The 22488-nt window shown below is 40.6% G+C and overlaps 1 protein-coding gene across 2 annotated transcripts; it reads left to right on the top strand.

Moving 5' to 3' along the window:
* The first annotated feature begins 301 nt into the window (after nucleotides 1-301).
* TNFSF4 (TNF superfamily member 4) lies at nucleotides 302-22119 on the top strand. 2 transcript variants are annotated; one of them, XM_061161221.1, is made up of 3 exons: nucleotides 302-473; nucleotides 17777-17825; nucleotides 19565-22119. In XM_061161221.1, exons 1-3 carry the CDS (start codon nucleotides 324-326, stop codon nucleotides 19912-19914), a joined length of 549 nt encoding a protein of 182 aa, XP_061017204.1. In that variant the 5' UTR covers nucleotides 302-323; the 3' UTR covers nucleotides 19915-22119. The 2 variants fall into 2 exon arrangements, with proteins under 2 accessions (XP_061017204.1, XP_061017206.1); XM_061161223.1 differs by lacking the exon at nucleotides 302-473 and adding an exon at nucleotides 2149-2280.
* The last annotated feature ends 369 nt before the right edge of the window (nucleotides 22120-22488 follow it).

Raw genomic sequence — 22488 nt, 5'->3', positions numbered from 1 at the left:
ACAGTCACTCAAATCAGAACTGGAATGCCACAAAAACAACTCCCTGTTAGCCCAGAGAAAAAAAAAGAAAGAAAGTAAAGGGGAAATTCAGATTAGTCACAAAGAAGTTCCCCCGCCTGCCTGCAAAAGCTGAAGCATTAAAACTGAGAGAGTCCTCTCTGCTCTTTCAATCGCCTCTTATCTCTGGTCCTGGGACCTCTGTGTATCTTCTAATTGATACACATTGTGTTGGCTTCATCTCCTTCTTTGTGGGGAAGAAGTCAGTTCTCCCTCAGGTTTCCCTCTGTCACAGTTTTCATCGTCCCTGCATTCAGATTGTGAAGATGGAAGGGGTCCAACCCCTGGACGAGAATGTGGGAAACGCACCAGGACGGAGATTCTTGAGGAACAAGCTATTGCTGGTGGCCTCCATAATTCAGGGGCTGGGGCTTCTCCTGTGTCTCACCTACATCTGTCTGCACTTCTATGCTCAGGTAAGATGCACCGACCAACATGTCCTTTCCTCCAGCTCAGGCTGATGGCAGCTGCAAATGGTCACTTGGAAATAGTCTGACACCAAATTGTTTTCCCTTTTCTGTTCGGCGATTGTAAAATGTGGTCAAGCACCCTCGTGTCTCTCTTTTCCTTCCTTTTTTTCAGCAGTGGCAGTGGTGAGGCACAGTGGAGATAGGGCAGGGACACTGCTTCTGGATTAATCTTTTTCTTTACAACATAAAAATCCTGGTATTCTTCTGTGAACTGTCACTTTGAAGCTTTGAGTCCCTGACATACCTACTTGGTTTATCTGTTCTGCTAGTAAGCAACTGATCAGGGAATTAATGTAGAAAGGAAATAATAAATTTTTTTATTTCCTTTGTACATTATTATACTTTCTCATTGTATTCATAAACCCCATAGACTCAAGGAGATATGCTTTCTGAAGAATGCTGAAGGTATCAATATGAAGTTCTTTTAAATAGCTAACCTATATATATTTAAGGGCAGAGATATATGTGTTCATGTCTGTATGTGCACGTGGCTGAATGTTTATCCCAACAACTTAATCAGACATTGTTTTTCACAGTCTTTCTCTACCAATCACAACTTACTGACATCACTTTGTCCAATACATTATGTAGTGGAAGATCATCATTTTAGTACTCCCCCCCGCCCCCCACGCTGCTTAATGAAGAAATTCTTTCCATTTTTCCATCTCTTTATTCTGGTCCTGTTTACATTATTATTTTTTTTTTCATAGTTGTTCATATATAAAAACATTATTAGCTCTTTACGGATGTTCTTGACTGCAGGAGATTCCACTGAAAAAGAAAATAAATGTGTAGTGGCCCTGTGTTCCCTTGTTGGGGCTAGTCTGATAATTCTTGTTTGCCTGGTGGTTGCTCTTGGTTAGAAAAGTCTCTCACTGGTAAAGGTCAGACAATGGGAACTTTCATTTCTGATGGCCAGGTCAGAGACTGGGTACCTCACATTAGATCAGGCTAAGATGAGCAGAGTCCTAGACAATGCCTGGGCTTGTCTCTGTCTACAGGAAACGGGTTTTCGGTGCCTGCAGTCTAATGGGGGTGCGGTCGTGATCACTGTCCCGCAGAGGGTGCTCGTGTCTCCAAATTCCCGAAGGGTACTAGTGTCATGCTCAAGTCTGCAGACCAGTGAGCACCCCAGCACACCCGTACTGTCTTCATCACGCCACACATTTCCTTCTCCGCGCAGAACCCTTTGGGTGAAATTAGAATAGGTGATTTTGGGGAGAGGGTGTGGGGGGAGGAGCAAGGTGTCCATGGCAGGATGCCCAAGACAAGACCGGAATTAGGCTCTTCCGAGAAGAAAACAGAGTAACCCAAAATAGAACAGCTGAGTTTATTCACAAGGTCCGGGAGCCCTGAGACTGCTTTTTGAAACAACCACAATGTTACATATTTCCTTGCACTGTGGGATGATTAAAAAAAAAACAAAAAAAAAACAAAAAAACAGAACAGATGGCCCTAGTCAAGCCTCAACAATTAATTGCACTAGGGCTCAGAGGATGGGAGAGAGCAAAACATGGAACAGATACAGACGTGTAGCTGGCTGGTGGCAGGGGGCCACCCTGGAATATTAATACCCAGGGGAGGCAGTGGAGAGGGGTTCTTTCTAGCAAGTCACCCAGCAATTCTGTGTTAGAGCGTGGAAGGGCAGCTGAATGCTGGCTTCTAGGATACTGGAATTCACGGTGAGCTGATTTTTGGGAGAGAATTAGCCTTCTCAGGTCCTGGCACAGAAAGGGAAGCAAAGATGGAGGAGGTACGTTAGAGCTGTTTGCTCAAAAACTGTGTTCTTATATATTCTAGATACAAAATTTTCTGTGGCTCAGATATTTGGAATTGTTCACTTGACATTAATTATTTTCTTATTTCTCACTAGACTGTTTTAGCTAACACAGTTTCTTATACTATTAATGGGACCCAAGGCAGTACGATGTGTCCTTAGTTGTGATCTCATACACTTTGTTAAGGGAAAGAATAGCTTAGAGAGGTCGTGTGTATTTTTCCCAGAACTTGGTCAGTCATGGTGGCAGCAGTGTGTAGAGGAGAGAGACTGAGAGAAGAGGGTATAAAGTAACTGCTGAAGAAGGAACATAGACTCGGAGCTTTTCTAAATTCATGGATAAGATTGTTTGGGATTTTGGTTGAAGGATAGGTAGGTGGGGATGCCTATCAAAGCTCTACTTTTATAAGACATTGTATTACAGTGATCTATAGAGGAGTTGAAATAGAGCTGAAATACTCATCATTTACCTAGTTAAATTGGATCTTTTATTGTAGGAGAAAGATATTTGGGGAATAATCATGATTTTTCCTTATTTCTTAGATTTAATTTTTAACTTCATAAAAATTTTCCAGTGTGGATGACTCTGTGAAAAAAAATAGGTATGTAACTGTTAAACTCCATTTGGCAGTCAGCCTTCCTTTCAATCAAGTTTATTTAGTAATATTTGTTTTCTTACCACTTGGTTAAGTTTTACTATGTGAAAAGCAGAAGTTTTTGTTTTTGAGATGGCAGATAAAAAGACCTTACCCACTCCTTATATAATTCACTTCCCTCTTTGAACCCTGATTTTCTCTACTGAAACATGAGGCATTTGGATCAAATGGTCAGAAATATCTCTTCCAGGTCAATATCCTGTGAATATGTAATTTATACTCATAAAATGGATATGAGGATCTGAGAAATACAAATCTAAGTGAACAGATTTTTGTGCCTAAGCTTATGGATACCCTGGTTCTTAAGAAGGGACTGGGGGAAATCAGATTTGTACATATATGTGTAATCTGTATTTATTCATATACTATGCACATTTCTAAATAACTTATTCTGGATTAGCAAAATACCTTATTTAGAAAGGGGAAAGAAATAGATACTGTACAATAATATCCATGATGCAAGTTACAAAATTGAGTCACAAAAACCAGTACAATTATTGGGGCTGCTGCTTACAGGCTTCCAGGCTTCCCTGTAAGTTTAGCTGGGAATGATGGCAGAAAAAAGTTGATGTATAAGGTGAGAAGCTTTTATAAATTATACCCATGTATCTCAGAGCTACTGATGCTGGGCTCTTCCAAGATCTGTATCAGAGCACTTGAAAAATGTGCTTTTAGTGATTATTTATCAGCAAATCCCACCCACAGTTAAAGGTTTATATTCTTATCACTTTTATTACTGGAGAAGACAGAAGGGGAGGTCATTGAGCTGACCAGCTCTGTATCAACAATGGCCAGAGTTAGAATTCAGTTTCTTGGTGAAGTTTCAGACTATAACTTGGACTTTATATCCTTTAGGAAGAATAAGAGACATTTTTGTTTAAAAATTTTTGTCTCAGATTTTAGGTCAAATTAGATGTGTCCCCATGTGATTTTAACAAGTTTTTAAAGACATTTTTAATGATAGACATGGAAATAAATAATTTTCAGTGCAATTGAATTTGCATTTTATAAGCAATTTTATTGGTTTCCCTGATAGCTCAGTTGGTAAAGAATCTGTCTGCAATTCAGGAGACCCCGGTTCAATTCCTGGATTGGGAAGATCCCCTGGAGAAGAGATAGGCTACCCACTCCAGTATTCTTGGGCCTCAGAAGCCTGGCACAATGTAGTCCACAGGGTTGCAAAGAGTCAGACACGACTGAGCGACTGAACTGAACTGAAGCAATTTTATGGGCTTCCCTGATGGTTGAAATGGTTAAGAATCTGCCTATAACACAGGAGATCCAAGTTCAATCGCTGGGTTGGGAAAATCCCCCTGGAGGAGGGAATGGCACTTTTATGGGAATTAAAAAGAAACACCTGAAGTATTGAACTGATTTGTCATTAAGTATTTTGAGGCTCTTAAAGGAGATACTACAGAAAATATATAGACTTGTTAGGTTGAACAGACATTAGACACAGTCCACTTGCAGATAGGAAAACAGAAACTCAGGGAGGGTAGAAGCTGGAGAAGGAGGTGATGCTTCAGCTGATGTTAGGAGTAGAGGGACCTCCCTGGTGGTCTGGTGGTTAAGACTTTGCCTCCCAATGTAGGGGGTGCAGATTTGATCCCAGGTCGGGGAGCTAGGATCCCACATACCTTGGGGCCAAAAAACCAAAACATAAAGCAAAAGCAATCTTGTAATAAATTCAGTAGAGACAAAAAATGATCCATATCAAAAAATCTTAAAAAAATAGTAGAAATTCTTTAAATAGACAAGAGGAATGATGGTGGCTGGGTAGGGGCAGAAGGCTTTCTAGGTAAAAAGGCAAGTTGTTCAGAATGGTTGGAGGTGAGTGTTCATTGGAGAAAGGGGACGAAAATGAAAATCTAGGTGGGGACAGGACACAAAGGGCCTTGTGACGTGTGCTAAGGGAACACACTTCATTCCATTCTGTACAAAAGAAAAAAAGAAAATACAAGAAAAATTACCCAAGTTGTTGCTTCTCCAGATTTCACTTCTCTTACATGGTCTACATGCTGGCAAATAGAGAAAATGCGTCTCATCTCACATAGCACTAGGGGGCACCACAGTAAAACTAACAGTTCTCAAATAGCTTTTAAACAGAACCCACTCTTTTTTTACCCCTCGCCCCGAGAAGTTAAGATTAGAACACTTTTCTGAAGAAGCCAAGTGCTCATCGTGTGTAAGAGGATGAACAATATAAGGAGCACCTAATATTGTTCACTGTTTATGCAGTGATGATATTTTCTACAAGAAAAATTTAGATATAGGTTCTGACTCAAGTACTCAAAATAGGACAGGGATTGTTCAGACAGGAATCATGCTGGAAAATGTCACGTATATACACATGAATGGAAACAAATGTACACACTCAGAGGAGAGATGTAAAGTGAGCAGAGAGGCTCTTGGTATAGACCTTGGAATATAACCTCCCTATTCCTTTTCTCTGACTTCAGCTCCTAGCTGCTAGCCCTGAGTAGACCTAGCCTTGCCTAATGGCTGACCACCCTGCCCTTCCAATTCTGTTTCTTTTAATAGAAATTATTTCTGTATCCCTCCCTCTCAGAGAACCCGCAGGTTCACACCCACTTTAGGAATTTTGCATTCATGGTTAATGAATGTTAATCTTCTGAGACCATTTAGGTTGAGGGAGCCATGTACAGTGTTCAGTTCAGTTCAGTCGCTCAGTCGTGTCCGACTCTTTGTGACCCCATGGACTGCAGCACGCCAGGCCTCTCTGTCCATCACCACTCCTGGAGTTTACTCAAACTCATGTCCATTGAGTCAGTGATGCCATCCAACCATCTCTTCCTCTGTCGTCCCCTTCTCCTCCTGTCTTCAATCTTTCCCAGCATCAGGGTGTTTTCTAATGAGTCAGTTCTTGGCACCAGGTGGCCAAAGTACTGGAGTCTCAACTTCAGCATCAGTCCTTCCAATGAATATTCAGGACTGATTTCCTTTAGGATGGACTGGTTTGATCTCCTTGTTGTCCAAGAGACTCTCAAGAATCTCCTCCAAAACCACAGTTCAAAAGCATCAATTCTTTGACGCTCAGCTTTCTTTATAGTCCACTTCTCACATCCATATATGACTACTGGAAAAACAATAGCTTTGACTAGACAGATCTTTGTTGGCAAAGTAATGTCTCTGCTTTTTAATATGCTGTCTAGGTTGGTCATAACTTTTCTTCCAAGGAGCAAGTGTCTTAATTTCAAGGCTGCAGTCACTATCTGCAGTGATTTTGGAGCCCCAAAAGATAAAATTTGTCACTGTTCCCGTTGTTTTCCCGTCTATTTGCCATGAAGTGATGGGACCAGATGCCATGATCTTAGTTTTTTGAATGTTGAGTTTTAAGCCAACTTTTTCATTCTCCTCTTTCACTTTCACCAAGAGGCTCTTTAGTTCTTCACTTTCTGCCATAAGTGTGGTGGTGTCATCTGCATATCTGAGGTTATTGATATATCTCCCGGCAATCTTGATTCCAGCTTGTGCTTCATCCAATCCAGCATTTCTCATGAAATACTCTGCATGTAAGTTAAATAAGCAGGGTGACAATATACAGCCTTGACGTACTCCTTTCCCGATTTGGAACCAGTCTGTTGTTCCACATCCAGTTCTAACTGTTGCTTTTTGACCTGCATACAGATTTCTCAGGAAGCAGGTACAGTGTTGTTATTCCTGTTTAGGAAATGAAAGGGTAGCAGCTGAATAGCAAAGTAGAAAAGCTATTTCTCATAGTCACAGATAAAATAAATGGTAGTGTTGGGATGGAATTGGATTCCCCAATATCCCATGGCTAGTGTGTTTTGTTGTAGCTAAATGAAGGAATTAAAACACTTTTTATACAAAAATGCATCATATCTTCTCAAAATTTTAGGGGAGTTATTGAGGTATAGGAGATAGTACATTGGATCAGGGACTAGAAGAATCTAGTTCAGTCCAGTGTTTTAGCTTTGTGACTCTGGGTAAATTCCCTGAAATTCCCCAAGTATCAATTTAATCATCTCCAAAACTGGAATTTGATTATTGTGAGGAACAACTCTGTTACAGAGCTTTGTAAATGTTTAAATTATTATTATTTATAAACATGCTTCTATAAGCATACCACCCACTAAACTGTTTACCTTGTAGCACACATGCAACTCAATAACTCAAACTCAGAAAGCATATCATAGGTAAGGTCAACCTTAACTTCATGAATTTGGCTTTCTTACTGTAATTTTTAAGATTAAGAAAAACCCCTTGAAATAATTCTAGCTTATTTGAATTTAGATGTCTAATTAAGATGCCATGGCTGTATTAGCAAAGGAAAAATGAAGGGGAGAATTTATGAGCATATAAAAATTATCAGGTTAGTGTCTGAAAGTGGTTCAGAAATCTAAAATAGATAGATGTGTTCACTTAGAACACATGGCCCAGACGGGTTCCACCTCCCCCTACATTAATGTAGTTCATCCAATCCTCTAATAACTTGGTTTCCAAATAAGGCAGAAACTTATACTTAGAAGAGTGGTCTGGCTCACAATGCTAGAAATGTTGGAGCTAAGAGGGGCATAATTATGTATTTTTTTTCTTTTCAACAAACCTTTCATTCTGAAATGCAAGTTTGATGTGTTATTAATTTGTATTAATTTGTCTTGCTTTGATAACATTGAAAATGCTAGTTAAGAACACGCTCTGACAGAAAGAGCGGCAAGTAGACCCAAACTTTAGTTCTTCCAATACTAATTGAATAAGGGGTACGGATAGAAAGCGTCACTCCCAGGATGTTATACAGGTAGGGATCTGGGGGGATGAGTGTAAATGATATACTTTCAGGCTGGGCTGTCCTGTAAGTCACGTAGCATGAGCCTACAGAACCTAAGATCAAAATGAAAATGACAATTAACATTGCAAAAAATTATAAGCATCAAAATAGTCACCAAGGGAAATTATAAAATCTTTACTGGGTTATAAAAGAAGTTGTAAAAGACACGTTTTACTGCTTAGTAATGTAAAATATATTTTGAGTTAGCAGTGTGTTGGGTGGTTAATCTTTTTAATTTCCATGGCCTGTAAAAATCTTAATCTGGCCTTGTATGTGGTATGATGAAGACTGGAAACTCAGCTCTTTTTTGGGAGAGGTTGACGGGTGTCACTCCTGGTGCTACTTGAAATACCATCTCTGGTTTTGCGATCTTGTCCCTACGTTGTCCTTACTTCTTCACTACGATCTTGGATGGTGATAGATATTCGTAGGCAGTTTTATAGTGAGGAAGTCTGAGGCATAGAGACTTGTCTAGGTCAATATAGGAAGGTCTGGTTATAAATCAGGACTAGGCTTAAATTCTAGTCCTGTCTCTTTCCATTACACCTGGCCAAGACTATGTGGCTCTAAGCTGTAAGCATTTTACCTGGCTGTTTTAAAATTTTTTCCTTTCCTGACATTAATTGCCTATGTAGAAAAACTGGGGGAAGATTTATAACCTGGAATAAAGGGAAGAAAGATTCTTTTAAAAAAGAGATCTGAATCTCCTGCCACAAATTCAGATAACACAATCAATGAAGCTTTAACAAATGTGTACTACCTTATAGGTTATTTTGGTAAAACAAATCATTGCCATGTGTGATTCATTCATAGAAGAGAAAGGGGACTTAGATTGGGGCATTGGCTCAGTCATTTATTCACTTCAAGAGGTACTTTTCTTTTTTTTTAAACAATAAGGAGATTAGACTATATAATCTCCATGGGCCTTTCTAGTTCTGCCAGACTGATTCGAAGAATTATTTTAATGTTGTAAGTGTGATTTCACACTATATGCAAATATCTTTTCAACCAGGGTGGCACTGCAAATTTGGTAGCTTAAAAGAAATTTAACCTTTCACAGTTTTGGAGGATAGGTATTCAAAGTCAACATGTCAGCAGTACCCTGCTCCGTCTGAAGGCTGTAGGGAAGAATCCTCCAGGATCCTTCCGTGCCTCTTTCTAGCTTCTGAGGGCTCCCAGCAATCCTTAGCGTTCCCTGGCTTGATAGTACTGGGTAAAACTAGTTGAATACAGCTCTTCAGTAAGAATTTCACAGAGGGCTAGTTTCAATAGCTATTTTCTCGATTGGGATTATAAAGCAAGTGTACTTTAATTTTTGCATCAGGTGCTTCATTTCTCTTCCATTATTTAACGGGAAGGCTTTAGTTTAAAATGTCATTATCATTATTGTCACCACCACCACCATCACATTCCACTGCTGTTCTGTGATGATTTTTACCAGTCACCAGTCTTGGTTCACACCATAATGTAGTTTGAGGATTATTTAGCCTTACTGCAAATGAGGCTAAGAGCGTCATTGCATAAACAACACAAAAGATACTCATGATTCTTCATTAACCATCAGAGGGAGCCACTTGGGGAGAAAACCTGTTCTTTTGTTGTGGCTGAGGGATTTATTATCATGTATTAATGTGTTGAAAAGATCTTCTGTTCAAAGGATCTTCTTCTCCACCAATAATTTGGGCTTTCTCTTTTGAATGTTAGGATTTTCCTAATCTCTGGTATTGAAAAAGTCCTTAGACAGTCCCCATTCCACTCTGCTTATTCAACCATCTTAATTGAGAGTTAAAAAATGAGGATATAAAAATGAGGAAATTCAAAACTGAGAAAGGAAAGGACTTGTTCTGGCTTACGACCAGACCTGAGTGTTCCTGTTCCCAGCCCAATGCCTGGTCCATTTCTACTAGGTTGCCTTTCCAAAGCAATAGTGCCTACTCTTTTATATGGCCAGTGAGATGGGGAATGAGTAACTTCAGATAGAAAGATACTGATCATAATAATGGTGCTACCCGCTTTGTACTCAAGGATGAATGGGGCAGTTTAAAAAAACCTCGAGCCACATATGGTGTTGGTTAGTGTCCCCTGGAGGAGGGCATGGCAACCTACTCCAGTATTCTTGCCTGGAGAATCTCCATGGACAGAGGAGCCTGGTGGGGTATAGTTCATGGGGTCACAAAGAGTTGGACATGACTGAGTGACTATGCACAGCACAGAGCCAGTGTCAGGGTACAGTCTAAGGGATTCAGTGATCATTTATTTATAAATGCCATTATGTTGAAGGCATTGTAAAATTTGTGATAATGCAATAGGTACCTTGTAAGCCAACCTTTCCTGTTGCTTTGCTGCTGTTGCTGCGGAGTCGCTTCAGTTGTGTCCGACTCTGCAGCCCTATGGACTGCAGCCTGCCAGGCTCCTCTGTCCATGGGATTCTCTAGGCGAGAGTATTAGAGTGGGTTGCCATGCTTTCTTCCAGGGGATCTTCTCGACCCAGGGATCGAACCTAGGCCTCCTGCATTGCAGGCGGATTCTTTACTGCTGAGCCACCAAGGTAAAAACTAGGATATTTTGAAAGTTACCTGATTCCCAAGGTGAGGAAGGAAGTTGTTTCTTTTTTTCAATTTAATTTTTTAAAATTGAGGTATAGTTGATGTACAAGATTATGTAAGTTTTTTCAGGTGTATAATAGTGATTCACAATTTTTAAAGATTGTATTTCATTAATTGTTATTATAAAATATTGGCTTTATTCCTTGTATTGTACAGTACATGCTCATAGCTTATTTTATACATGGTAGTTTGTACTTTACAGTTCCCACTTCCCTCTCCTCTCACTGGTAACCACTATTTTGTTCTCTATATTTGTGAGTCTATTTCTTTTTTTGTTATATTCACTATTCTATGGGAGTTCTTAGAAATGTTTTGGCAGACCCCTCTGTTAGTGTACTTAAGGAATTTACCAGCAAATGTGGAAAGGGAAACCCAGATAAAAGAAAATCTTCCCCTTGAGGATATAAAGAATTGCAAATCACAAAATTTTGAAGGTGCATTCATGTCACATGGATGCTTTTGGTTCATTTGGTTGTTTATCTGAATACCTGATACTCCTCTTGCTGCTAAGTCACTTAAGTCGTGTCCGATTCTGTGCGACCCCATAGATGGCAACCCACCAGGCTCCCCCGTCCCTCTTGCTGCTGCTGCTAAGTCACTTCAGTCGTGTCCAACTCTGTGTGATCCCATAGACGGCAGCCCACCAGGCTCCCCCGTCCCTGGGATTCTCCAGGCAAAAACACTGGATTGGGTTGCCATTTCCTTCTCCACCCCCATCCCTCTTAGGGATCTTGCTAAGCATTTGGGACAGTGAAACCACAGTTCCTGTTCCCTGAGATAGAGAGGAGAGGATCAGTGAGTAGAGGCCAGCCATTACTAAATAAATTTGACAAGAAAAGTGGAAGTGGTTAGAGAGAGGGGGCTATATCACATGGGCTGTGTAGTAGAGAGTATAGTAAGAGTTTAAAAAGAGGGATTACAGCAGAAAGGTGCTGGCAGCCATGGTGAAGGGTGGTGACAGAGAAAAAGAAAGTCTAGAAAGACAGTTAAAATGCTTTTCTTTGTGTTCTTTCATCTTAATAGACTCTTTACTCGACATGATTTTCAAAGTCACACATCTTCATGTCTAAGAAATATCACTTTGAGGATAAACTTTCCTGATTATGGAAGACCAGCCAAATAATCAGTTTTTGTTCATTCTTCCTATTCCTTTCTCTGAGTTGGATTCTGAACTTTCCTGATCAGAAGTTAGGGCCCTGTGCTTTGTAAGGGAGTTTCCATTGAGTATATACTAAATCCACCAGGAGAAGAGTCTGCCTTCCCAACCCACTGTAATGGGTAAATATGGAAAATTCCATCTTCCTCTTTGGAGGCTCATTCAGAAACACCCTCAGAGCCTATAAGACTTTGCTTTCATAATCTCTCAGGTCTTCTCTGATTGATGTGAAGCCCATTGTTGGGGGAGGAGACATTCACATCCTTGTGGAGGTTGCATGCTGAACCATGATCGCATACCTGTTTCTGCACTGTCCTCCACTGACTCACATCTCATCCCACTCCGACCTGGGATCTTGACTGACAGCAAGTGAGGAAGGGCAAGGCCCACATAGTGAATGCAGAGCCCACTTCCTGGTTTCACATTTGATGAGTATCATTCCCTCCTGCCACAGATACACCCCCTCCAGGACAAATGCCACATGAGTATAACGTTGGCAGCCTCATGTCACATCCCAGTGAGTCAGAATAAGAAATTCACACATTCTAGAGATGAACTCATGAGGTAAGCAGCACCTTTTGGGGGACATGGTACAGGCTGCTGGATAAATGCTGTATATCAGACATTTTCCATCTTTGTTCTTAGATAGTTCAGTGTTTCAGGTACTGAGAGAGGTCAGGAAAGGACATTATTCTGACTCTTTGCATCACCTATTTGCTGCCTACTTTATTTGTCCTGCTGCCCCTTGCCAGGACAGTTGCATCTAATTAGAATCCAGGTAACGACTTTGCCAACCTGAACTATACAAACAACCTTGGAGAGTTGACTAAAGAGCTCTTTTCTGGAGAATGTTTAGATATTCTGAGATATATCTGAGTGTTTTGACAACTATCTAAAACCTAATCTTTTAATCTTGTTTAGTATTGAAAATTAAAAATAAATTAATCTTGAACCCTCAGACAAATGTTTTCATAGCGGTTTTTTACTCTCAAGATAGAATAGGATAAAGAGAAAGGATGTTATCATGAACTTGAGGTTCAATCAAACTCAAGTTAATACCTGTTTATTCCTGAGCAAGTTCTAAACAACACTGATTCTCATTTCTTTCTATCTATAAGACATGAGTAATTATTATTTCTATTTAATAGTATTATTTTGAAAGCAAACAAGGTAATGGATTTCAGAAAGAGTAATGCAGTGCATGGCATGTTTTAAGTTTTGAATAAGTTTTTACTGTTTTTCTTGAATACACCAAAAATGGTCTCATTTCTAGACCTTTCCTCTAAGCAGTGCCTTTGGATTCTCTGGGTCCTCTTTCTCTTTTAAGGCCTAAGCCCACGTCTTTCCTCCTTGAGCTCCCAAAGCCTGCAGTGGTTTTTTCTGTTCTCTGGAACCTTGTGGCATAAATTGCCTGTTGCTCTTTACCAGTGGTTTTATGTGGGGGAATTATCTCCCCAGTTGACATACAAGTTTGTCAAAACTAAGGACTGTGTATTCTTTCCCTTTGTGTTCTTAGAGTTGAATGTGATACCTGCCGAATAGTAGGTACTCAATAATTGTCAATACTGTTTCAAATCACCAATAATATGGCAATCATATAATCTATTCAATCAACTATTAAATAATATCGATAGTTGAGCACCAGCTTTAGGACAGGCATGATTTTTGCCAAGGGAATGGTTGAAGATACATCTTCTGGATTTGGGCCTTCAGGAGTTCACAGTAGAGTGTAGTAATTCTCAAATCTTGAACCTTGGGTGCTTGTAAAAATGAGATTACTGCGTCCATCTAGACCTTTTGAATCTGAATCTTTATGAATAAACTGGCCATGTACACATTTTTACAGATTTCCCAGGTGACTAATGTATATGATAACACTGGGCCAGCTGACCTTTAGTTGCATCGTCAGCTGCTCCTAGACAGGGCATATGCATTATTCAGTCAGTTGGTCAGATAGCCCATGTATCAGCTGCCTCTGAGTACTCTGTGTTCTTGGCTCTATTTATGACAGCCCCCATACCCAGGAGGGAAGCCTAAACTTTTGGCTCTCCCTTTGCATTCCCATGAGGAGGTCATCATGAGACCATCACCCTGCCAATCTGCTGTGCATGATCACATCTTCCTTCCTCCAACTTGGCACTAAAGTGGACACAAGAAATGAACTGTTGGTAAAATCTTCAAAGAAATTTCTCTCCACTTAAAATTTGCATGAGGAGAAGAAAAACTGTTGTGTGAAACAGTGAAAATTGTTCTGGATTCCAGGCGGCTGGAGTCGAATCCCTTTACTTCTGTGGGTCTCATTTTCTTCATCTGTAGAATACAGTGTTCAGTTGGAAGATGACTTCTTTTATACTCATGCTTCTGAGGCCATCTCACTGAAACTTCAGGACTGTACTTTGATCCTGGTGTACTGACTTAGAAGAATTTCTAGTCCCCTTTGAAGATAGTATGAGCTCTTCAGACTTTGCAGATTGAAGAAGCTTTGTTCTATAGCTTGTCCTTACATGAAAGCCCTTTGGGATCTTTGATATAGTCCATTTTTTTCTATTATCTGGAGAAGATATGAGGATTTTTATTTTCTTGTTATATAAAAAAACAACTATGCCTGTGGGTAAAATTAATGTTATCTGATTTTTTTCTGGTAATTTTTCTTATAAAGCCAGAATAATTTTGTGATGTTCTTCTGGGCTACAGAGAGCTGATATTTTAGGGATTTGGTTGGACTTCCTTTTTTTTTTTTTATTCTCTCATTCTGTAGTCATATGTCAAGCTAAGTTAGTGTTATAGTGGCTAAATTAAGAACATGACATGGATCTTGTCTCCCATGAGCATCCAAGGATAATAGTGGACATTTATCAACTCCTTACAGTGTTCCAGGTCAGGTGCTGCAGTGCTACATGATCTCATTCACAACAACCTTCTGAGATACAGGGTTTACTCTTTCCATTTTATGGATGAAGGAGCTAAAAGTCAGCAAGGTAATGACATTTTCCCAAGAGCACACAGCTAGGTAGTCTTGTAGTGGAGAGGAGACATGTATCCAGTGGTGGTAGAATGAAAATCAGTAGAGTGATTAAATTTTTTTTTTTTTCTTACATCAGGGTTCACTCTTGGTATTGTACATTTTATGGATTTTAACAAATGAACAATAACATGTACCCACCATTAGAGTATTGTGCAGAACAGTTTCACTACTCTAAAAATCTTCTACACTTCACCTATTCATCTCTCCCTCCTCCCTGGCAACCACTGCTCTTTAACTGTCGCTATAGTTTTGCCTTTTCCAAAACATCACACATTTGAAATCATACATTATGTAGTCTTTTCAGATTGTCTTCTTTTACTTAGTGATATACATTTAAAGTGTGTCCATGTCTTTCCATGGCTTGAAAGCTCATTTCTTTTTAACATTGTTACTCCGTTGTCTGGATGTATCACAGTTTATTTATCCATTCAACCTACAGAGGGATATCTTGATTGCTTCTCCTTGGCAAGTTTTAACAATAAGAAACAAAGCTCTTATAAACATCCATGTGTGAATAGAGTAATTTTTAAGTACTTGCTATGGGAGACCCAGAAGCCAGGGATTTGATTTAGGCCTTGAAGTTGATATTTTGATGGGTAGACATAGATGAAGGGACATTCTTGGTGGAGAGAACAAAGGAAGCAAGTATTTTTTGAATGCTTACCACGTGCCAGGCAAACTCCTGAGTATTTTCACATATGTGAACTTTGAGCTTTATAGTCATCTCCTCGAGGATCCCAATAATAATATGCCTTATTTTCACAGACATGAAAGCTAAAGCTCAGAAGTGGTATTTAACATCCAAATTCAACAGAACTAGAGGAGTCACAGTTTGAACAAATCTTACTCCCAAGCCTGCACCCTCTTTGTCCTACCAGGCTTTATTTAAAGGATTAGAGGAAATAGTTAATCCAAGCATAAAGCACAGATAGGATATGGGTAGCAGTAATGCTTGACAAGGAGGTTGGCACCAGGCCATAGAAGGCCTTGAATTGGGCACTGTGGGGGTATTTCTGGGCAGTGGGGTAGTTAGCATGAAGTAATCAGGTTTGGAGGATGAAGGGAGAGGTTGTGGAAAGTCATGGAGCAAGAGAAAGAGCCATCTTATTCCACAAATGACCAAGGCCTGGTGGTGGTGACGCTAGGAAGATGAGAAAATGCAAATTTCTAATGCTGGGTAAGCTTCAGGAGGAAAGGAAGCCTGGAGTAGAAGTGAATCTCCCTAAAAGAGGAAGTCCTGTGTGCCTTCCTTGCTGCCTGTCAGCATCTTGATCTCAGAATGTCTTCTTGATCATTACCGCTCTGACTTCTTCATCACAGTGTTTCAGAACATTGGGAAATGTCATTGTTTTGCAGGAACCTTATGGAAAGTTTGCACAGTCAGTCAAATAATCAGATCATGAGGACTTTTAAGTCAGAGAGTTTGACGTGAATTTGGGATGAAGAGGCTTCCTGTTTCTCTCTTTCATTGAAATTGGCGTAGGGTTGCAACTTTTAAATTTTAAATCATAAACAGTGCTGAAAGGAGTGTCTCTGATCTTTGAGGAATTTCTAAAGATAGAAAAAACTGACACCCAGAGATGTTATGAAACCTGCCTAAGTACTTGCCTGGCTGGCCTTAGGACCAGGTTGCTGCATGCTGAGCCCTGCTCTTGGTGCAACTGCGCAGTCTGCGTCTGACTTTAACAAGGTGGCCAAGGAACCAGCCTGCCTTGAGAGCAGCAGGGGCATTCATTCATTTACCCAGGGAATTACGGTGTTTGGGTAATGTAGCTTTTGAGAGGCCTTCTTCCAGAACATCGCTTTAAGCATGAAGGACACTAGACCAGCCTCACAAACAGTCCACAGAGGGGAGAGAGGAAAGACTGTTCGGTCTTCCCGAGTCAGCACCTCTCTGCGTGCTCACCACTGACTAATACTGCTCTAGGGGCCCAGCCACTGGCAGGGCTCAGCAAGGCTCTCCCTTCTTCCTACACTGCCTGTTGGTTTCAGCTTGGTGAGGCTTGTGACTTTACGTACAAGGGAAGTAGGGGATTCTTCATCAGCGTGGGCAGGCCACAGTGGAGTCCGTTTGACTGCTGCCTTGAGTGCCAGAAAAGTGGGAAGCAGGGACTCCACACCCAAGAGTATGAAAACAAATTCCTCCCCAGACCTTTGATCCGGACATCTTGCCAAAAATAACCTGGTAGGAGGAGCTGTTGTTCTCTGCAGGCACAATGGGTGGTAGGTTTTTCTGTTTGTTTGTTAGTTTCTATTTCCCTTCTTAGTAGGTAATGTAAAAATTTAAAAATACAAGAAAGTAAGCCGTGGAAAATAAATGTGCCTCCCACTCCTGTCCTCAGGCTTCTAGTTCCTTTCTCCAGAGGCAGTGCTTTATTCTTCTAAATAAATTCTGTGCCCACACAAAAATTCTTTTTTTTTCTTTGAACACAAATGGAAATGTACTTTATATGTGATTCTCCCTTTTGCTTTGGCTTTTTTCACTTAATATATTTTGGAGTTTGCCCCATATTGAACTTCTTTGTTCTTTTAACCACCAAATTTCCATAGATGTTTTATCTGTTAACTTTTCTTTCTTTGTTGCTTTACTTCTTTCTTGCTTTTGAGTTCAAGTTAGGTTTTACACACAACTAAAGAGTACAGAAAGACCCAACATTTTAAAAATTGACTCACAGATCTACTCATCTCTGAAGGGTTTGAAGAGTTTTTATTGCCTGTGGGCCTTGAACGTAGGACACGCTTAATCCTGTTTTACAGTGAAAAGGCGAGCAGCCAGGAGGCTCCCAGACTTCACTCCCAGTCCATTCTGGAAGTCTGTGGCCGTGAAGGATTGACTGGTCACAGCCTTGTCCATGAAGAATCTCTATGACTGAATGGGTTTCTTAACAAGATAACTTCTAAGTGCTCTATTATCTAAAATGGGAAATTGGGGCTCAGGGAGCCAAAATAATATACCAAGGAAGAGTTTGGCAAGTGAGGATAGATCTTACTTAGATGCTTGCATGAGAGAGCAGAAGACTCCTAACTTACCTTATGAGATGTTATGGAAAAGCAGTGGGGGCAGGCAAGAAGGCTGCATCTAACTCACGTAGAAAAGGCAAGTCTAATCTCAAGTCAGTCTCTTTACCTGCTGCATTTCTGCTTCATAGGATGGATATGATGTGTCGATTCTACTTGTTCATTTTTTTCCCTAAAAATATATGCTTTTTCTTCCTTTAGGTGCCATCTCAGTACCCTCCAATACAGAGTATCAGAGTACGGTTTACCAGTAAGTATTGTCAAAAGTTTAATTGGTTAATAGTTTTAAAAGAATCTTCTCTCCAGCTTCTTAATTTCCCCTAGAACATATGATCTCTCCATTTTCTTAGGGAAACATTAAATCCTGAAATTGTTGGAGCCTGCATATTATTTTCATTAAGGTCAAAGAAGAAAAGGGGAGTAATTAGTTAACAGATAAGTGCTTGTCACTGTACATTATATTCCTCACTTAATCCTCCCAGGAACCCTTTGAGTAGAAATTACTCTCACTTTTTAGGTAAGAAAATGAAGGCTTCTTACAAGTCTGTCTGACTGTAAGATATATCATTCCCCAGTAATTCTATTATAAGACAAAATTTTACCTTAATGAGAGTTGGGGGACTTAAAGGTAATGTGATATCTTTAACAAGAGAGCATTATTTGAATCCAAGATTAATACTAGGACAACCACCAGTGGTTTCTGTATGGATATTCATTTATTAAGTCCTCTTGAGTCAAAGGAAAATATATCTTGCCTTCTATAAGTGATCCTCATTTTCAATTTGAAGTATTTCCCATGGACTTGATTCAAAGCAAGAATTACTGAATTGTGCCCAGCAGTGGGAACTTAATCTTTCCTATCACCGAGGGACATGGGCCAGAATGGAGAGTTTGAAGTGTCGTTACTTGACCATTTAGGATGATACTGAGGCTGCCGTGGAAGTAGAAGATATTTAGTTTTTGATTTATGCTTGAAATGGCCCCACGCAAAGCTATTACAGTTATCATTCTGTGTTCTGCTACTTTTCCTTTTCTTTTTCCTGTGGTAACCACTATTCCCAAGGCACCTTCCAGTAAAAATTGACAATAAGAAGGTAGAAGAGAGAAGGGAGAAATAAGTCTATGTTCTTGAGCTCTTATATCAGAACCTGAACCCACAGACTAAGCTTCACTTAGTATTGAAGCATAACTAAGCTTAAGTGATTGTTGACAAAGGCCAGTAATACATGTTGTTGAGAAGTCTAGTTGCCAGGGCATGTGAAGAATTTTCATTTCATGGTGACATGGAGAGAAGAATAAAAAAAAGTGAGTGTTATTCGCTCCATTGTGTCCAACTCTTTGCAACTCCATGGACTGTAGCCCACCAGGCTCCTCTGTCCATGGAATTCTCCAGGCAAGAATACTGGAGTGGGTAGCCATTCCCTTCTCCAGAGGATCTTCCCAACCGAGGGATCAAACCCGGGTCTCCTGTGTTGCAGGCAGATTCTTTCCCATCTGAGCCATCAGGGAAGCTTGGAGAGAGGATAGAGAAGAGTTAAAAGCGATTACTTTGTGTGGACGGGGTGTGCAGAACCCAGGCAAGAGGCACTTCCACCACCGTTTGCCCTAATCAATCCATTGAACAAAGTTCAATGCACTGAAGTTGCCAATCCCTCCTGATTTTGAAAAATCAGGGAAACCTTGAGACTCCATTTCCTGCCACAGGTGTGTTGTGACAACTGCCAGTTGCTTTAATCTCTCCACTCTTGAATCCCAGCCCCCTCTGAAACTCTCTTGACTACTAGTATTAGCTTTGCCTCTTCCATTCCACAGGGAAAGCGGATTCCAACCCTCATATAGAAACAGTCTTCTCTTACTTTTATTCTTCAAAATCTGTCCCTATGACTTTTTCTTCATATGTTTCTAGATATATTGGAAGGTGGTTGCCCAACGCTGAGCTAAGGAGTCATTCTTTTTTTTTTTTTTTTTTTTTTACCCTACCCTCCTTAGAGTGTGAAAATGAGAATGGTTTCATCATCACATCTCCAGACACGGATGGAACCATGAAGGTGCAGAACAACTCAATCATCATCACCTGTGATGGGTTTTATCTCATCTCTCTGAAGGGCTACTTCTCCCAGAATCTCAGCCTCAGGCTTCTGTACCGAAAGGGTCGGGAACCTCTTTTCTCCCTGAACATGGTCAAGTTTGTTGACTCTGTCACAGTGGCCTATCTGCGTTTCAAGGACAAAGTCTACCTGAATGTGACCACTCAGAATGCCTCCTGTGAAGACATCCAGGTGAATGGTGGGGAGTTGATTCTCATTCATCAAAATCCTGGTGGATTCTGTGTCTACTGAGGACCTGATGGTTGCACCCAAGCCAGGAACCAGCATGAATGCCACACTGGGGGTGGACAGGACTCTGATTCTTCCTTGGGAGTGGACGCGTTGTCCCAGCTCAGCCCTCATATTTGGCCATGTGAGATGTGACCAGAAGCAGATCACTCCCACCCCCACTCAGGGATATTTAAAACTTGTTTTTACATACCACTTAACTTTATGTATTTATCCTATGTCTTCTAAATCACCTAGCCCTCCTCATCCCTCAAGATTTCCTCAAGCCTGTTAGGCACCTCCACCAGAGTAAGAAAAAAGGTGCCTCTTCCTCAAGATGTTGTTCCTGTTGGTCAGGAAATTATCGTAATAAACTTTCATTATTGAAAAAGACATTTGACTACCATTTGTCATCTGACACTGTCAAAATGAAGAAGACCAAGGAGAGGGGTTTTGAATCTGCAAAGCCAGTGGACTGACTCCTCGCGAGCAGAGGTGCCTCTCCAAGGTGAAATTTGTTGTAGTCTGCATAGAAGCCCGATCTCTCCCTCATGTGGAGGAATTCAAAAGGAAAAGCACCTTATGAACAGCTGTCAGGACTTGATGAGGGTAGCTGGCTAAGGAATACTCCGCTCTGGGCTTCCCCCCACCCCCCCTCGTTTTCTCCATTTTTCTTTCCCAGCCTCCAAATGTTCTTGATAGATATTTCCCTTCAAAGAACCATCTCGGGGGTGAGATGCTTGAAAAACCTAATCAGTGACTTAAGGAAAGCTGATGGGACTTTTCTAAGCTGGGAGAGTGAGATAATTTATTGTGAGGGTTATCTTTATCACACAGGAGTGCAGTGAAACTGCACCTCTCAGGATAAAAGTCAGTGGAAATTTTAATAGTCTGGGGAGGAAATCACATTGTTTGCCACAGAGAGGCAGTGTAACACATGCCTAATGCTGAGATACATACTCAGCCCCACATCTTGTGCTCAGGTATCACCTTGCTGGTTTCAAAAAAATGCTTTAGGTGAATTGTGCCCCCACCCTTGGGCTGCACTGCATGGCTTACAGGATCTTAGTTCCCCAACCAGGGACTGAACCCAGGCCCACGGCAGTGAAAGTGCCAAGTCCTAACCATTGGTCTGCCAGGGAAGTCCCCAACGTGAATTGTTCTGAGCAAGATATTCTATGATATGTGTCTTGACTACTTAGAGGATTTAAATGTGTGTGTGTGTGTGTGTGTGTACTTGTTTGTTATTGACTGTGTTTTGCAAAGTCAAAGTTATTCAGAGTGGTTGCTAATAAGTACATGTTTATCACTGCAGATAATATTTAAGAAAATACATGTTTTTTAAGTTTGGAATTTCTGACTGTATTTTTTCTGGACATATGCATTCCAGGCCAAAGCTTAGTTGTTCTGTGAGTTGGTTGTCTTTTGCATTATGGCCTCTCCTCACAGGTGCCCCCTCCTTTTAGGTACACGTGGCCTGCTTCTCCCATGCTGGCCTCCTTCAGCGACACAGGGATACTTCTGCCAGCTTCCACCCATCAAAGTACATGTGTCCCATTTAAATCATTCAATCAAAGGGATAATTAACCTTTCTCTGAAAACAGTGGAGTTTTGTGTAAATGAAAAGTCAGGAGATTGGAATTCTAATTTTGACTCTGTCACTAACTGGCCACGGGACCCTGGACAACTAATTTCCTACCTTGGGATCCTGCTTTTTTCTCTTGTTGAATGATCATTTTAGAATCTTATGCTCATAAAGGTAAATGTGAATGTACATAGTAAATACCTATGTACTGGTTGCTGTGAGTCAAGATATATAATCTTCTCTTTTAATGTGTGGAGTAATTTTTTTTTTTTCCTGGACCACCTAGTATTTTCCCTCAGCGTTGTTGGTGATTTCTGTGAGCATGTGTGCGTGCTGTCATGTCTATTTGCAACCCCATGGGCTGTAGCCCGCCAGGCTCTTCTGTCCATGTAATATTCAAGTCAAGAATACTGAAATGGGTTGCCATTTCGTTCTCCAGGGAATCTTCCCAGCCCAGGATCGAACAGATGTCTCCTGTGTCTCCTGCATTGCAGGTGGATTCTTTCCCTGATGACTCATGGGGGAGGCCCCAATTCCTTTGAGAATAGTTGCCAGTTGTTACTTAGTGACTTTTTGTTTAGGGAATGACTGAAAGGATTCCAGTCTTGATTCAAATCGTAATTTTTCTTAAGCATATCGGGCAGGTCCCCTATTTTAAATCGTAATTTTGTATTTAGTGCTCTCCTGGCTCTCGGAGAGTGTTAATATTAATATTAATAATATAGCTAATAATAATATTGATATTTACATGGAAACAAATAAAAGATCTTAGAATTCACTACTGGTTAGAGTGTTGAGAGTTTTTATTTATCTTTCTCTTCCTTTCCATGTTCTGATCGGCTAATTCCCCGAATAGGGGAGGACAGAGAAAACTTGCTGGTTTCCTATCTGCCTCCAATTCCAGCCATTGGAATTATATCCAAGGGATGGTTGAGCTGCCAGACTCCACCTTTGCTTTTGAAAACGTATTCACCATAAGTTCTCAGGGCTCCTCTTCCTGGTTCAAGAGGTGG

Source organism: Dama dama, chromosome 14 (assembly GCF_033118175.1).
Source record: "Dama dama isolate Ldn47 chromosome 14, ASM3311817v1, whole genome shotgun sequence".
NCBI classification, from domain to species: Eukaryota; Metazoa; Chordata; class Mammalia; order Artiodactyla; family Cervidae; genus Dama; species Dama dama.
Note: the sequence above shows the minus strand (reverse complement) of the source record. Positions and strands in the feature narration are given on the sequence as shown.

What these genes read in the sequence shown, in the direction of transcription:
- TNFSF4 (XM_061161221.1), top strand. Translation starts at nt 324, where the DNA reads ATGGAAGGGGTCCAACCCCTGGACGAGAATGTGGGAAACGCACCAGGA. An exon ending in GTCTGCACTTCTATGCTCAG is followed by an intron (nt 474 to 17,776) that starts GTAAGATGCACC and finishes TTCTTCCTTTAG; the next exon opens with GTGCCATCTCAGTACCCTCC. An exon ending in TATCAGAGTACGGTTTACCA is followed by an intron (nt 17,826 to 19,564) that starts GTAAGTATTGTC and finishes TACCCTCCTTAG; the next exon opens with AGTGTGAAAATGAGAATGGT.